The sequence below is a fragment of the Sinocyclocheilus anshuiensis genome, unplaced genomic scaffold, assembly GCF_001515605.1.
Source record: "Sinocyclocheilus anshuiensis isolate Anshui unplaced genomic scaffold, SAMN03320099.WGS_v1.1 scaffold364, whole genome shotgun sequence".
NCBI lineage: Eukaryota > Metazoa > Chordata > Actinopteri > Cypriniformes > Cyprinidae > Sinocyclocheilus > Sinocyclocheilus anshuiensis.
Window position 1 is genome coordinate 1,097,098 of NW_015555735.1, and position 17,948 is coordinate 1,115,045.

Consider the following 17,948-nt stretch of genomic DNA (forward strand, 5'->3'; position numbering starts at 1 on the left):
GTTAATTTTTTATTTGTGCGGTTTCAGTGATTGAATACATGGGATAGAAATAGTATGAATGTGTGACAATAGAACCAACACATTACATTGTGTATGTGTATATATATATGTATCAACACTATATACACACATAGTAAGGCCTTATCATTTTAGACATGATTTTGATATACACTACAGTTCAAAGGTTTTGGGTCTGTAACATGTATTTAAATATATACTTATATTTTATTTTTATCTTACTGACCCCAAACGTTTGAACTGTAGTGTACATAATTTTTACATTCATGCAAGAGCAGTTTTCTTCAATTTTGTGTGATCCAAATGATTAAAAAATCTTTGCATGCTTTATGACAGACAATATGACAATACACTTGGATAAAGGTCTAGAACAGAGGTTTCTTGAAGGCCAACTGTTAAATGTAGATTTAACATGAGATAGTCGTCTCATCCATATATTTTTGTTGTATTTTTAATACTTGTTTTATTAACGCAATAAGGAACGTTCAAGACAATGTTTTATTTTATTCGTTCAAAACAAAGACGTGAAAGTACGTGCTCGACATATGACGTAGAATTAAACCGACACCAGTTGTAGTCCTTACGTAGCGACTTGCTAGTAACTTGTTTTCTTAAAACAGACAGCTTTTTCAAAAATAAAGTTTGAGCTATGACCGTTTATAATTTACGTTGTTGAACAAAACTTGAAAGTCTCCTTGAGTAATGTTAACCACAGAGAGCTTACGGCGGAATACAGGGCTGGCCTACAAATTTACGTCATCACTAAACAACTCGTGGCCTGTGAACACAAGCGCGTCAGATGACATCCGCAGAGAGAGCACAGTCAGACATGGATCAACTCAAAGTCAAAGACCGGATCCTCGAAAACATCTCTCTCTCCGTCAAGAAGGTAAGAAACCTCTATACATGCAGCGAGGGTATGTATCAACCTTCTCTAGTTTATAATTTCAAGGATAGTTTGAGGTTTTTGCGGTTTACGCTATCAAAATAGTTGGGCCTCCCACCTCCTGCTGTGCTTTGAAGACAAACGCCTTGACATCTTAAGAAATAACATCCAGTGTTTCCTTATAAGTCAAGATTGAACAAATACCAGGTTAGACAGACAACTATCAATGCGCTATATTGAGTTATTCTAGGTTATATTGTGTACTTATAGCGTAGTTAATATCTGTTTATCAATAAAATAACATGCAAAAGAAAACTCGTTTTAGGCATGAGTCAAGTAAACAAGTAAACACCGTTTACGGCATCATGCACACATCAAACAGTGACATGATGCCCCTGTAAACACGTCCTGTTATTAATGAGATCCTATAAATAGGGCAAACAGAGCTTACTACTTATTTTATGGGGCCATCCCAGGAAATCCTATCTTTGTATGGTCTTTTTGTTCTGCAGTGACTTACTGAATCTTTGCTGTTTGCAACATCAGAAAGCTTGTTCTTTCTTTTTCTCTTTCTTTCTTTCTTTCTTGAGCTGTCTTTTTCTGAGCGTTATTCTGAATATTAGCAGCTTGTACACCCTCGTTTGAAATCTTTTGACTTATTCAGATTTTAGCTAATCAGGTGCTTGGCATTAGTATGTTCTCATGGTTTTGTGATGGACTTACACACCAAAAAGCTCTGCTTTCATCAGTGAACAGCAGAACTCTGAAAATGCATTTCTCATCAGAGGTTGCTAGTCTAGAATGAAAACGATTGCTTGGAATGTCGTGGCTGTGTGCACATCAGACATTTACCACATAGGACGTACATTTTTCATTCATATCCAAGTGATTGCTGTTTAACATTTTTCAACATTTAATCCGCAGTTGCAGAGTTACTTTGCCGCCTGTGAGGATGAGACGCCAGCCATCAGGAATCACGACCGGGTTCTTCAGCGGCTGTGTGAACACCTGGATCATGCTCTGCTTTATGGGTTAGACCGACTGCACCAGAGCCTTTCAAAACTGAAACTCTTTTTAAGTAGACATTTGTAGGCTTACCGATCTTCTCTTTTCTCTACGTCTTGAAGGCTGCAGGACATCTCATCGGGTTACTGGGTACTCGTATTACACTTCACACGACGAGAGGCCGTCCGACAGATTGATGAGCTTCAGCACATAGCTACCAATCTTGGCAGAAGTAAGATCAAACCTTTGGCACCTATGATGACTTGTTGATGTGCTTTATAATTGTTGAAAAGTACAGTACCATTCAGAAGTTTAGAGACCGTAAGATATTCAAGTAAATATATTTATAATGTTACAAAAATTTCCATTTCAAATAAGTGCTGTATTTTTTTAACTTTCCATTTATCGAATAATCTTGAAAAGGTTGTATCACAGATTCAGCAACAATATTAAGCCGCACAACTGTTTTCAGTATTGATAATAAGAATTGTTTCTTGTGTAGCAAATCAGTACATTAAAATGATTTCTGAAGGATCATGTGACACTTAAGACTGGAGTAATGGCTGCTGATGAAATTTAGCTTTGCCATCACAGGAATAAATTATATTTTAAAATTAAAATAGATTATTAAAAGAGAAAACATTTATTTTAAATTGTAATGGTATTTCATAATGTGGCTGTTTGTTTTCTGTTTTTAATCAAAGGGTGAGCATAAGAGACTTCTTTCAAAAACATTAAAACATCTTACTGACCTCCAACTTTTGAAATGTAAATATGAAGTATTAGATGAAGATATATGAGATATATATGAAGATATATTCAGATGCTGAATATTGTGGTTTCATGTAGTTAGTTAACTATGACTGCTTTGTTGTTGTTCCACAGGTCGTGCCTGGCTCTACTTGGCACTCAGTGAAAGTTCTTTAGAAAGCTACCTCCGACTTTTTCAAGAGAATCAAGGACTGCTCCAGAAATACTATTACAAGTGAGTGACTTTGAAATAATAGATGTTGTTGTTCTTCAGTGGTTTCAGACCACAGAAAATAGCTTCCTTACAGCAGTCATCTGATTTTTGTGATGTGTGAAAGCGGTTTCCTCCTTTACAGAAATGCACTGGTTTGCAGTCATGACCATCTCACTCTGTTTCTTACGCTTGTCTCTGGCCTGGAGTTCATTCGCTTTGACCTCGAATTGGTATGACTCTTCATTGATTTCTCCTGTCTAGAATTGTATGTCCTTGACCTGATGTGTCTTATACAGGACATATCACATGTTACACAGCATAGTGCCAAACAACTGACTTCTCTTTACAAGCTGTTTCAAAGATGAGAAAGCGTATCATTAAGGTGCTCTGACTGGTCAAAAAGTTTTTTTTAGTCAATCTTGCCTTCAGTAGTTCATTTTAAATAGCCCTGCTATGTGACAAATTAATTTAAAAATATTAACAAATAGGAATGAATATCCCATGTTGTCTCTCAATGTAAGGCATTAATTAATAATTATGTTTGCATAATAATTATAAATGAACTAGCAAAACTATTTAAAATGGTTTTAGATGGAGTATTGAGTGCCATATACACTTACCAAATATATTTATATCAACTAGTCGTTTAAAATATAAAAATACTGCTCTTCCATTTCTACATTTTACACTATTCTATATCTTCCTTAACTGAAGATTTCAATATTTCCACTGCCTAATCCTTAATTTTGAAAATTTGTGACAGGATGTGCCATATCTGGATGTTGCTCCTTACATGCCAGAATACTACAAACCCCATAATCTGTTGGATTTTGAGGAGAGGTTGCCAAGCTCTGATAGCCTGTCTCTGCACTCTTTCACATCCCTCACCTCCACTAACCTTGAGTGGGACGACAGCGCTATTGCCCCATCCAGTGAAGGTGAGCTGCTTGGCTTCAGTTCACCATTTTTTTCCTCCATTTCTCTGTCTATTACTATTCCAGCTTCTGTTTCTTATTTTCACAGTTTTATATATTTCACTTTTCCTCTTTCCTTTTCAAATTGGCATATTTAACTTGAATATTCTGTACCAAGATGAAAGTATTCTTTGTTAAATATTGTTTATCTAAAAGATGAGGACACTGAGTGTTCAGAAATCTCAGTGACCTGAGACATGATCACACATCAATTTTTTTATTTAATTCAATGACACATTTCACTGCTCATTATGTCACAATGTCTCTTTTGGTTGTCAGTATGTATTAGTTCCTCATATGCCAAGTTTCACATTCACTTTATATCACTTTCAGTTTCTGTTCGTCTTTCATTCACTTCATCATTCTTTCCTGCCTATTGATGATCTTATTTCTCCTTTTTTAGATTATGATTTTGGTGACATCTTCCCTGCGTTGCAGTCATTGACAAGTGCAGACTGGGAAGGTGGGACATGGTTATTTCCCCCCTCCCCAATCTAACATTCGCAACCCCAACCAATCCATCGGTACAAACCTACTAACCTGCATCGCATGGCCATTTCACTCAGTGTATGTTTGTTTTTTCATGCACAGAAGCTGTTATAGGCAGTGTGCTTGTGATGAGTTCATAGATGGGTTACTGGTGAATATGGTCTGTATTAGACTAAACAGAACCAAACCCTCTGCTAATGCAGGGTTTGCATGGGATGATACTAAAACATACAGTGCCTGATGCAGCTGGAACTTGCGGTTTGTTGTCTGATTGTGTTTTCCTGCCATTGCACCTGCGGTGGTGTGGCAGCTGGTTTGCATGTTTGTTGCTTTCAAAGCTTTACATTCAGTGGCAAATATTCCTAACTTAATATTTATGAAATGATGACTAATAATCAAATAGGAGTCTTTAAAATATAGACATATTTTTGCTTGAATGATATTAAAGGAACACGCCACTATTTTTGAAAATAGGCTCATTTTCCAACTCCCCTAGAGTTAAACAGTTGAGTTTTACCATTTTCGAATCTATTAGGCCAATCTCCGGGTCTGGCGGTAGCACGTTTAGCTGCAGCTTAGCATAGATAATTGAATCTGATTAGATCGTTAGCATCTCGCTCAAAAATGACCAAAGAGTTTCGATATTACCTAGCTGGGGACTATTTTCAGGCGCTGCGTAATATCATTGCGCCTGCTGCACCCATGGTACGGCAGCAAAGTTCCTTGATTATTACGCTGGAATCAGAGTATAGTTCCTAGCCATATCGGCCTAGAAAATCGCAACTTTTCATTTTCCGTCGGTCTTAGTACACGATGTAACTGCAGAAGAGTCAAGTTTTAAATAGGAAAAATATTGAAACTCTTTGGTCATTTTTGAGTGAGATGCTAACGGTCTAATCAGATTCAATGATCTATGCTAAGCTGCAGCTAAAAGTGCTACCGCCAGACCCGGAGATCGGCTGAATGGTTTTGAAAACGGTAAAACTAAACTTTTTAACTCTAGGGGAGTTGGAAAATGAGCCTATTTTCAAAAATAGTGGCATGTTCCTTTAAAGTATTCTTTGTAGGGCTGACAAAAGTCATGTGAATCAACTTTGTAGATTAAGTTAATGTATTTAATTCAGAAACAACACTTGCAGTACTTAATGAAGCATTTATGTGTAATTGTTCAATTTCTTTCTAAAAAAACGTCCAGAATAGTCAGAACGATTGCAGAAGCACATGCTTCTGTCTTCAAAACAATGGACAAACAAAACAATTAAATTGATTAATAGTGACAAAGATATTCATGTTACAGAATCAATGTTACAGAAGGTTTCTATTTAAAATAAATGTTGTTCTTTTGAACTTTCTATTCAAAGAATCCTTAAAAATGTGTCATGGGTTCCATAAAAATGTTAAGCAGCACAACTGTTTTCAACATTGACAATAACAAGAACTGTTTCCTGAGCACCAAATCAGCATATTAGAATGACTTCTGAAGGATCCTGTGACACTGGAGGCCACTTTGCTATCATTGGAATAAATTACATTTTAAAATATATTGAAGTAGAAAACAGGAAGTTGTAGTAATATTGCAAAATATTACTGTTTTGATTAAATAAAACCAGCCATACTAAAATCTTACCAATCCCAGACTTTTGAATGCTAGTATACTATGTGTAGCTCTGGTATAACCTTCTTAATGGCAAATTTATTTATTTATTTAATGGGGTTTTTAAATAATCTAAAGTTGTCCTACAGGGTTTTATAATGCATTTATATATAATTGCAGCTCAGGTTTGTGGCAAAAATAGAAATAGTTTTTTCTTTCCAGATATGCATTACTAAACTAAATGCATGGAAACTGATGTTCAGCTATTTAATTTGGGGAAAATTGAGATTGCCCTGTTTGTGATTATTTGCCAGACATTTAGATGCATAAAAGAATTAGATGGAAGTTGTTAGGAAGCTAAGTGTGTGTTTCAAAACTGCTTATGATTGTTGTATGTTTCTGTGCATTTGTCATGATTCAGTATCTGCCTAATACTTCTACAATGAGCTCCTAATACCTGCATGTCTAAGGAGTTTTCCCTTCTTGCTCTCGTTTTCTGACAGAGGGAGACATGACCGATCCAGTCAGTGGGCCCCGCTCCTCAGGATCAGACCCTCAGACTGTTGTCAGTGACTGTGTTGTGGTGAGGGCCTCTGCAGGAACCATCAGGACCACATCTCTGTCACGAAGCCCTACGTTTCGGCACAATCCCTTCAATGAGGACTCCGACACTAACACTTCAGCTGACGTCACCCCAGTGCACATGGCTAGCCGTCATGCTTCAACAACAGGAGAGGATGCTGAGATCTCCAACACTGAGCTGGAAGTCATTAGGTGTGTCTTGAGTATTAGATCTAATGCCGTAGGATTATAGTAGCATATCAATCACACATTATTAGTTGAAATGAAGTGTATAATTTTGTGTGTGTGTGTGCACGTTACAATGCCTCTCTTTCGGTTTGTAGGTCAACTTCTCAAAGTCTGTAGACACCAGCATTTAAAAAAAAAAAACAGCAACATTTGAGCAGTTTGAGATGTCAGTTTGTAGCTCACCCACTGATGTGAGCTTGTCTAAACCAATTAAATGTGTAATACTTGGAAAAAAACATCAGTTAGCATTCCCATTTATCTTTATGGCAGTTACTCCGCTACAGCATCCTGGAGGAAGTCCAGTTTATGGTTTAAGAGCCCTCCAAAACAAAGTCGCTGGCAAAACATCTTTACATTAAAAACATTTAATAAAGTATATTTACAATTTTGTAGTTTGCTCAAATAAATGTATTTAATCAGAATGGCCATCAATAAAAAAATATTTTTGTAATACTATTTGGTACCTCTAATGGCACTGAAATTACCCACTTGACCTTCCAGCTCCACTTAAATATAATGCTAAATAGTTTTAACATTATGTAGATTAATTCATTTTTCTGTGTGGTTTGTGCTACAGAATGGCAAGGCGCAGACGGCCTGGTAAGAAACGACGGGGAAGAGGGTCGACAGACTCTGTGAGCAGCGAACAGAATGTCATCTCTCCAGACACGGCTGACACTGAGGAATGCCTTAAGATTGTAGTTGAGAGAGACATTGTAGTCAATAACATTAATATGGACAGTCGGGGTCCTCTGGAGGGGCCAAATGGTCCTGGCTCAGCGTCTGCGAGGAATGGGGGACCAGATGGAGAAGATGAAGACTCGGAGGCAGGGCTGAGGCTTCCTGAAATGACGGACACTTCTATGGACAGTGTGGGCGAACCCCTGCGTGACATCATGGACAGACTGAACGGTTCTCTGGATGGGGAGCACTGGCAGCGGAGTGAAAGTGAGGAGGGAGAGGATGGAACTTGCACTAGTCATGATGGACCCCCCCATCAGCGGCCCTTTCGAGAGGACTCGGGCGGTGAACCTCCGGACCCAAGTCGTAGCTTCCTGCAGGCCCCCCTGCCACCTGTGGACTTCTACTGCTTTACATCCCAGAGTCCAGACCCTGCTTCCTCGTGTGGTGGGCACAATGACTCTGCAGGGAATGGCGAGTCGCAGGATGTTCCTGTTGGCGATGAAGATGAGGGAGAAGCAGAAACACCAGCTACAGGGCAGGATCCCTCCATCCCCGTAGAGGCGTCAGCTGAGGAGGAACGGAGTAAAGAAGAAGAAAAGCAGCAGGAGGAGGATAAAGACCACACAGTACAGAGCTCCCATGCTGCAGAGTTTAAGTGAGATTGTAAACTGATTGTAATCAGTGACGAATTCTAGCACTGTTGACACAATATGTGATTTATTATGAGGTTAAGGTATTGTTTTTTTGTTTGTTGTACAGGGTGGATAACAATCACCTTCTGCTGCTCATGATTCACGTTTTCAGGCGGAGCGGAGTAAGCTCACCTTGCTCCTTTTGCAGACACTTATCCAAAACAAATTACAAATCAAAACCAACAAAAGGGCAATATGCAAGTGCTGTGACACTCGGTTAGTCTAACACAGTACACGTAGCAAGGTTGTTTTTTTAATAAATAAAAATAAAACGAGTAGATAGAATAGAAAAAGAATAGAGAACGCTAGAGATAGTCAATTTTTTAAAACATAAATAAAAAGAAAAGTTGACTGAATAGAAAAAGATTAGAGAATGCTAGTGATAGAGAGTCAATTTTTAAAAAAAAAAACAATTTGATTTAACATCACTGAATGGATAACTTTGTATTTACATTGTGTCCATCCTGCAGCGTACTAGTGCAAGATACCCCCTATTTACTCGTTGCACTAATTTATAGTACCATTTTTATGACCCAATCACTCAAACCACATTCAGAGCTGATCAGAAGTGACCACATCGCTGATGTATTCCTAACAACATTGAAAGCCCACCTACTGCGCCAAAAAAAAAGATGTACTTTTTTTTTGAGCTACTGTATTTTTAATAGAAGTCAGATGAAAAATCAAAAGCGGTCACATACTGTTTTTCAAAAGTTTGGGGAAGATTTTTTAAATATCTTTTTGAAAGTGTCTTATGCTCACCAAGGATGCATTTGATCACAAATACAGTAAAAACAGTAATATTGTGAAATATGTATTACAATTTAAAATAATTGTCTATTTTAATATATTTTAAAATGTAATTTATTCCCATAATGCAAAGCTGAATTTTCAGCAGCCATTACTCATTACTTCATTGTCACGTGATTCGCTAGAAATCATTCTAATATGCTGATTTGGTGCTCAAGGAGCATCTCTTCTTATTATTAATGTTAAAAACAGTTGTGCTGCTGAATGGAAACTGTGATACTTTTTTTTTTACAGAATTCTTTAATTAATAGAAAGTTCAAAAGGACAGCATTTTTAAATAGAAATATTTTGTAATGTTATTAATGTCTTTACTATCACTTTTCATGATCTTAATGCATCCTATCCGGGAAAAAAAATCATTTCTTTCTTAAAAAAAATAAAATAAAAAATCTTACTGACCCTAAAAGTTTCAGTTGTAGTGTACATGTCATGTACAATGCTGTGCATATATTTCAAAGCAGTTGTAATTACCTGTAGGTAAACATGATGTTATTGCTGTTTTTATCAATGTGCAGTGTGAGTAACACAGATATTCTAGTGAAATGTAAACCTGTAAACTGGTGCTATCCTATTGATTGTTTTGCATTTGTACATTTTATTTCAGATGGTGAGAATGAGCACAGGCCACATGGAAGGAGATTTGCAGCCTCTGTATCTGCTGTTGACGGACTGCTACATTTACCTCTTGCGAAAAGGTCAGCAAACCTTCAGTGGAAGGGCAGGACATTGTTTATTATACGTCTGCAAAAGTGCTTGTTTGCATTTGTTGTTGTGTCCCATTGATTTTCAGGGGCAGCGGAGAAGCCTTATAGTGTTGAGGAGGTGGTATCTTATAACGAGCTGGACTACATCTCTGTGCGTAAATCACCTGAAGCCCAAATGATCAGTTTGACATGCTGCAGAGAGATTAAAGCCCTTGTTTGTGCCTTAGGTTGGACTTCACCAGCAGACTATCACTCTGGTGTGCACTAACAGAAGAAGGCAGTTCCTTTTGGACACAGCCGACTCATCTCTGACTGTGTAAGTTTTTTTAATTAAAGCGTATCCCCATGAGGTTGATTAGTATGCATGTCTTTGAAGAGGATCTGTTCATGTTCTCTCCTCAGATGGTTTCTGACTGTGCTGAAGGCGGCCTTGGAAAATGGCTGTAGGGAGCCTCCCTACCCCTCTGTTCTCACTGACGCCACCATGGAGAAATTGGCTCTTTCTAAGTTTGTATGCCAAGAGACTCACTGTGAGGTAAATGGATCTATCACCATAAATAATTCATAAGAGTCTGGCAGACAGTGGCTCTCTTTGATAATCTTGGTTCTTCATGCTGACTCTTTCTGAAATGCATTTGCAATTAAACCATTTATAATGATCATACAGTTTAGACCAGTGGATCTCAACCAGGGGGTCTTCCAAGGGGGATACAGAATGACTTAAAATAATTAAAATTAATAGATTATTATTAATACAATTGATATTAATTATATTATTACAACATGAAAATAATTATAATATAAAAGTATAATTATAATTAAAAAATAGTAAATATGTATTTTTCCCCCTCAGTAAATATAAGTAGGCACAGTGCTTATGGAATTATTCTTATACAATATATTAACCCTTTGATGCATGAATTATCTAAAGATTTTAAGATAAACTTAACTTTTTATGAAAAATGTCTCAAAAAACCCTCAAAACTTTGGTTTCTGTTCAACCAACCTATCTTTGAAAGAAAAACATTTTAAAAGTACTTGGTGCATCAACTAGTCAATTAAATACACATGCTAGGACTTACATATACATTACATTTAGTTATACTACGGGGCCGTTGAATGCTTGAATCTGATTGGCTGAGGAACGTTCTGAGGTGTGCAATTATTTTCAGGGAAACGCACGGCGAACGTAGTTCCAGGCAGCTCTCTTGACCGCATTACAGTCGTCAATTTTTTAAAATAAAAAACAAAACAAAAAACAAGTAGATAGAATAGAGAACGCTAGAGATAGTCAATTTAAAAAAAAAATAAATAAAAAGAAAAGTTGACTGAATAGAAAAAGATTAGAGAATGCTAGTAATAGTGTCAATTTTTTTAAATAAAAAGAAAACAAGTCAAAAGAATAGAAAAAGAATAGAGAATGTGAGTTTTAGAGGTTAATTCTTTTATAATAAAGAAAAAAGAAAGCAAGTAGATGGATTAGAAAAATAATAGAGAATGCTAATGTTAGAGGGTCTATTTTTATTTTTAAATAAAAAGAAAACAAGTAGAATAGAAATAGAATAGAGAGTGCAAGTGTTAGAGGTTAGGTTTAATAAATAAAAAGAAAACAAGTAAATAAAATATAAATGGAGGCTAGTGTTAGAGGGTCAAGTGTAGATGGAAGAGATGTGTTTTTAGCTGTTTCTTGAAGATGGCTAAGACTCAGCTGCTCTGATTGAGTTGGGCTGGTCCTTCCACCAGCAGAGAACAGTTGAGATGAAAGTCAGTGAAAGTGATTTTGTGCCTCTTGGGGATGGCAGAATGCAAGTGTCTGGAGGACACATAAGTCTGAAGTAGTGAATTTACGTAAAAGAGTGCAGAGCCAGTGGTGGTTTTGTAGGCAAACATCAATGCCTTGAATTTTATGCGAGCAGCTATTGGTAGCCAATGCAAATTGATGAACAGAGGTGTGACGTGCATTCTTTTCAGCTCGTTAAAGATTAATCTTGCAGCCCCATTCTGGATTAGCTGTAGACGTTTAGAACTGGCTGGAAGACCTGCTAAGAGAGCATTGCAATAGTCCAGTCTAAACAGAACAAGAGCTTGAACAAGGAGCTGTGTAGCATGTTCTGAAAGAAGGGGCCTGATTTTCCTAATGTTGTATAAAGCAAATCTGTCTTGCTGACCTTGTGCTAAATGTGTTTGTGTAGTTATCTGAGATGAGCATCCGCCTGTATTCTCTGGTTCACTGGGAGGACCCAATGGATGTAGCGGTGGCTTCACCAACATCTCCGTCCAGCTCCAGAGAATCTAGTAGCACTAAAGAGGGGGCACTGTTGTACCGTGCTGGGAGCACTTATTTGGGGAAGGAAGTGTGGAAAAGCTGTTACTTGGTTCTCAGGTACAAAAGGGTTTAGTGCTTTAAGCTATTCGACAGTTTCAGCAAGCTGTTCATGTGTCCTGAATCTAAATCACCTGTTCACCTGGCAGCAACGGCATCCTGTATCAGTATGCAGAGAGAACAGATGTTACACCTTTGATGTCTGTTACCATGGGGTAAGCTGTTGTTCCAGTTCTTAGATTTCACCTTTATAAACTTAATATAAATGTGCTTTTCAATATGAAAGATGCCCACTTATAAACATTTATTATATATTTGAATGTGATTGCGTTTATGTTATAGGGGAGGGCACTGTGGAGGCTGTAGGCGTTCAAACAGCTCAGAGAAGCCTAATGCTTTTCAAGTGATTCTGACAGAGCGTCCTCCATTAGAGCTCAGTGCAGAAAACGAACTGGAAATGGCCGACTGGATGCAGCTGCTCTGCCAGTCTGTTTCTAAAGGGGTGAGCTGCAATTTTACACACAGTAGCATTTTTTTTGCAAGTTCTTACAAAGCATTTTTAGACAAGATCTCGGCAATTTTTGGGAAGTGTGATTAAATGCACAGTTTCACACTTTCCATTCCAATCTACTTTCTTTTTTCTGAGCTGGTGGTGTTTGAGCAAAATGTGGGAGTCTGCATTTTAAAAGCTTTCAGAGTCACCACATGACAATGTGTTGTTGTTCCTCATCAGTTCCAGACATGCCAGCATTTGCATTTTATGGCTCTGACTTTTAGCAACTAGCATTGACTCTTCTAGACTGTAAAGTGGGGCAAAAAATCTGAGCAATATTTGTCTATTGTATTCCAGCCTGTAGTGGATGCCATAGATGTTTTCTCAGTACAGCCTGTCCAGAATTAACCAGAATGTTTCCCAGATGTTGACCACTATTGTGTATTTTTGTTTCTCAGATTATTCCACAGGGAGTAGCTCCTGCACCCTGTATTCCGTGTTGCCTTGTACTCACAGACAGGAAGTTGCTCACATGTCACCAGGATTGCCAGACCAGTTTTTTCCGTTCTCTAGGAGGAGCTGATCTAAACGATGTCACAGCTGTTTGCCTGGAAGATGATAAAGAATACTGTGTCATTGTAAGAGTTCATTCAGATTGTTGTGCATCAGATGTCTCTGGAAACAGATGTTTACTGTTTAAAGTTGTTTTTTTTTTGTTATTTTTATTTTTTTTAAACAAGTGCACTAATCACCATTTATGTCTGCAGGAATTTGCGGAAGATCGTGCTCAGTTTCTTCCACCCTGGGTTTTGTATTTTAGCGGATGTGAAGAGCGGGATCGGCTACTAGCAGAATTGAGTCAAGCTTGGGCTGCTGTTTACCAGGCAAGAAAACACTTTTTTTTTTCATAGCCAGAAAATCTTTTTTTTACATTTTTTTTTTTATTATCACATCTGTAGTTTAATATTTAGCATAGGAGGCTCATCATTCTTATATTTTCTGTACTTAAGTTCCACTCTAATTTTAATGTTTATTTGATGCTTTCGAAGGAGTCCGATGCTTTTGTTGGACTGTATTCACATAACGGATTTCTAATAAAACTGTCAGTTTAGTGTGTTATTTAAAAAAAAAAAAAAGAAATAATTTTTTTTTTCAGCAAAGATGTATTAAATTGATCAAAAGTCACAGTAAAATATTTTGTTACAAAATATTTTTATTTCAAATAAAATGTAATATTTTTGCTAAAAATTATCTTAAATTTTAAGTAGCACAATTATGAACATTGATAAGAAAAATTTCTTGAGCATTAAATCAGCATATTAGAATGATTTCTCAAAGATCATGTGGCACATAAATTACTGCTAAAAATTCAGCTTTTCTATCACAGGAATTAAAAGGTATTTAAAAATGATAACGGATTTCTAATAAAACTGTAAGTTTAGTGTGTTATTTAAAAAAAAAAGAAGTAATAATTTTTTTTTCAGCAAAGATGTATTAAATTGATCAAAAGTCACAGTAAAATATTTTGTTACAAAATATTTTTATTTCAAATAAAATGTAATATTTTTGCTAAAAATTATCTTAAATTTTAAGTAGCACAATTATGAACATTGATAAGAAAAATTTCTTGAGCATTAAATCAGCATATTAGAATGATTTCTCAAAGATCATGTGGCACATAAATTACTGCTAAAAATTCAGCTTTTCTATCACAGGAATTAAAAGGTATTTAAAAATGTAATTTAGCAACAATACTGTTTTTACTGTATTCTTGATCAAATAATTGCAACCTTGGTGAGCATAAGAAACTTCTTACCGACGTTCTTATTAATATTATTTATTTATTTATTGAATTGATCTACAGCATGAATTTCTTCATATGTGTGTCCAGGTAAGCCTGCCTCGTAAGCCGGTGTCAGACCCGCCGATGCAGAAGAGATGTAGGGAAGCGCTGGAGCTGATGAAGAGTGCATGGCAGAGGAGTGACAGCCTACACAGAGGTCGATCAGAGAGAGAACCGTGGTGCTGACGGCCCAGGATTAAACAAGACAGCATGGGGGAGTCAGCTCACCAGCGAACCTACTGTTTACATAGGTACAAGCAGACTCAGTGAGCTCTCCAGACCAGAGACGATATTGAACAACATGGGCTCATATGATATTTATCTACCGGTAATGAGGCCTGACTTTGTTTACACTTGCCTTGCACAGATATTTAAGGAGTTACAATTAAGGCTTTAGCTTTTACAAATGGAGGTCTGCAGCAGGAAATCAAAAAGACAGAGATCTAGGAGTTCTCTTGCATTACATGTGATCAGACTATATAGAGTGTAAATACATGGTAATAACTCAAAAGGTTTCTTTTTGTTTTTTAAAACCTTCCCTCCTTGTACAAAGTCTATGGACAGATACTGTAAATGCTTGTACTATATAAAGAGGTACAGACTGCTTTGTGAGCACTTGCGAAAGAGAATTTTAGTTATGTTTACACCATTGGTATTAGCTGGCTGCTTTAAGTTAACTATTTGAAAGTAATGGTTTGCATGGCAGCTTGGCACAGACATTCAAAACACACAGTGAGAGAAAAGGGGAATTGGACCAGGCTTAATTTAGACATCTAATATCAGTCAGCACTGCTAACAGTGATGGTACGGTACCAGCATGTAATCGCTGTTGTTATATTGGACTGAGGTCATTTGTTTGGATCAGATGGCATTGAGATACTGTAATAGCGTCATACAATTCTAAAATATCATTAGTTGAAGATATTAAGGCTCTTGCAACTAAAATTACAGTTTAGAAGTGAAGGATTTGATTACAGCAGAATTGCACAAGGTTCAGAATTGCACATTCATTGGTTTTGTTTTTATTTCTTTTACTTTTGTTAAAAGATAAGTTGTGGGTTTTTCTTTTTTTTTTAATTGGCATTAAAATGATTTCCGATCATGCATAAGCATTCACAACTTTTTCGATTTCTTTTTGCGATTTGAATGCAGTCAGTCAGGCATTCGTTTAAGGTCAAACTCTTCAAAAGGTGTTAGCAGTTTTTGTTTTTTTGTTTTTTTTTTAAACACTGATCAACTGTGTTTTAGCTTTAATATCAAATCCATTGAAATGTTCCTCACTCAGTGGTATAATATACCATTTCCAGTGAAACACTGTAAAGTTGTTTTAAGAATGTAGAGTGGTTTTAAAGAAAGCAGACTTGAGTAATGTGGATCTGTGACAGACTGTGATAAATGGAAGCAGAATCTCAGGTATGTTGAAGTTTGTTTCAGTCCACAGTGATTTTAAATAATACATTGCTGGACAATGATGGAATACAGTTGTTCATTAACAATTGAAATGTGGTTTTATGTGTTTTTTTTTTTTTTTTTACATTTTTGTTTTAAATGGAGTGACCTACAGTAGTCAATTATGTTGTTCTAACACTCTAATGTCTCAGATACACTAAATGCTGCATGTACATTTTGGAATATGTCATAACATGATAACAAATATAAATAAAAATGACTTTTTTTTTTTTTAAATGGTGAAAAAGTATGAATAATTTCCTAATATTTGCATTTGTAATGACATTGACATTAAAAGGGGTAAAAACTTGTGGTCATTAACTGTGAATCTTTTTAAAACAGAATATTGTATAGTAGAACAAGAAGTTCAGAGAAATAAGGATAAATATTAAAATAATACAAACAATCCCAACATTGGCATTTAAACTGACCATTTAAAACAGGTGTTAAAGGGATAGTTCACTGCAAAATGAACATTTTCATCATTTACTCACCCTAATGTTGTTCCAAACCTGTATGTTGTTTTTTTTCCTTCTGCTGAACACAAAATAATATATTCTGAAGAATGTTGGCTGGTAGCCATTGACTTCCATAGTATTTTTTCCTTACTATGGAAGTCAATGGCTATCAGCTACTGTTTGGTTACCAACATTCTTCAAAATAAATTATTTTGTGTTAAACAGAAGAAAGAAACTCATACAGGTTTGGAACAACTTGAGGGTGAGGAAATGATGAAATATGAAAATGGTGAAATATCCCTTTAACAAATATCTACTTCATAGGTGAACTAGAAACAACACAAAGACTTAATGGTGCCATCTAATGGTAATGAACGTGACAAACTACTCCTATTTTCGGTGACATTATTGTACATTAGTAGTTGTAAGTATTTAATTCAGACCAAAATTGAACAAATCAGTGCTATAGAACTAAAATCATCTTGTAGCTTCTTGTATAGTTTTTGTTTTCCACATGCAGAAACATTTTATCAAGTCCTATAGACTAAACAACCTAAATAGTTTAGTTCACAATATGAAGGTATCCAAATTCTAGCTTGTTTCACAGTGATTTTTTCCTCAACCTCTTTCTAAAATGTCTAGTACTAATTTCCAGAAACATTTAGAGAGACGTGCAGATCCAGTGATAATGGGAAAACATCTAAAAAATTGTTTTGATATAAAAATAATTCTGTATAATTTGGACCCACATTTCCAATTATGTTCTTGCTTTCCTCATATATATATATATATATATATATATATATAGTGGCGAATTTCTGCAGTCAGGTGTCATTTCTGCTTTTCCAGTCATCCTTGCCTCTGTACTCAATGGACAGAAGGTGCTCAAACTGCCCAACCCCTTCTCTTTATTTCTCTCCCCCCTCTGTCTGCACTACCGCAGTAACATCAAAATATTAACGCACCACAGAAATGGGGGGTGGGGGGTGGGATGGGGTTTATATCAAGCAAAAAGCATCACATGGTACATACAGAGATTATTTTTTTGAGAACGTGCCAATCATTTGTACTCTAAATGTTTTTATGTCTCACAACATTACACCAAATACACAAAATACTGTTCTTTTTAGCAGCATCATGTGACCCCTTTAAGACTGACCCAGAAGTCTGCAAATACCATTCAAATTGCTAATGGCAGAGTTTAATTGCTGTTAAGTGCTAATGATTAGTGCAAGACATAAATATACACAATGCAAATAATGGCAATGCAACTAAAGCAATGTAAAGCAGTATTCCTCTCTGACTCGGCCAATTTGTTCTGGCCAATTCCTAACTTTCAGCTGGCAATGTTTCAATATCCATGCAATCCAACGTTTTACCTCTTTGCACCAAAGGGTTTTGAACCGTGATGGTCCGTCCTTCCAATAGATTGTGTACATCTTTAGGCAATAAGATTTATGCTCCTTCTAAAACACAATTTAGTGCATTTAGTCTATAGCAGGGCTGCCCAAACTCGGTCCTGGAGGGCCGGTGTCCTGAAGAGTTTAGCTCCAACCCCAATTAAACACACCTGAACCAGCTAATCAAGCTCTTACTAGGCATACTAGAAACTTAAAGGCAGGTGTGTTGAGGCAAGTTGGAGCTAAACTCTGCAGGACACCGGCCCTCCAGGACCGAGTTTGGGCACCCCTGGTCTATAGTGTATTTGAGACCGGATTTATGTGGAATCCTAATGCATTAAAATTTGGTCAT

The 17,948-nt window shown here is 36.5% G+C and overlaps 1 protein-coding gene across 1 annotated transcript; it reads left to right on the plus strand.

Annotated features, from left to right (window-relative positions):
* Nucleotides 1-818: 818 nt before the first annotated feature.
* On the plus strand, nucleotides 819-15,301 carry LOC107673107 (pleckstrin homology domain-containing family M member 2-like). Its single transcript, XM_016466579.1, has 20 exons — nucleotides 819-907; nucleotides 1,829-1,935; nucleotides 2,032-2,141; nucleotides 2,795-2,894; nucleotides 3,016-3,103; nucleotides 3,637-3,811; nucleotides 4,251-4,310; nucleotides 6,434-6,704; nucleotides 7,318-8,079; nucleotides 8,184-8,233; nucleotides 9,511-9,621; nucleotides 9,717-9,781; nucleotides 9,858-9,946; nucleotides 10,033-10,165; nucleotides 11,823-12,013; nucleotides 12,103-12,168; nucleotides 12,296-12,455; nucleotides 12,905-13,084; nucleotides 13,214-13,330; nucleotides 14,338-15,301. The coding sequence occupies exons 1-20, from the start codon at nucleotides 848-850 to the stop codon at nucleotides 14,473-14,475; spliced, it is 3,033 nt and encodes a 1,010-aa protein (XP_016322065.1). The 5' UTR covers nucleotides 819-847; the 3' UTR covers nucleotides 14,476-15,301.
* Nucleotides 15,302-17,948: the final 2,647 nt, after the last annotated feature.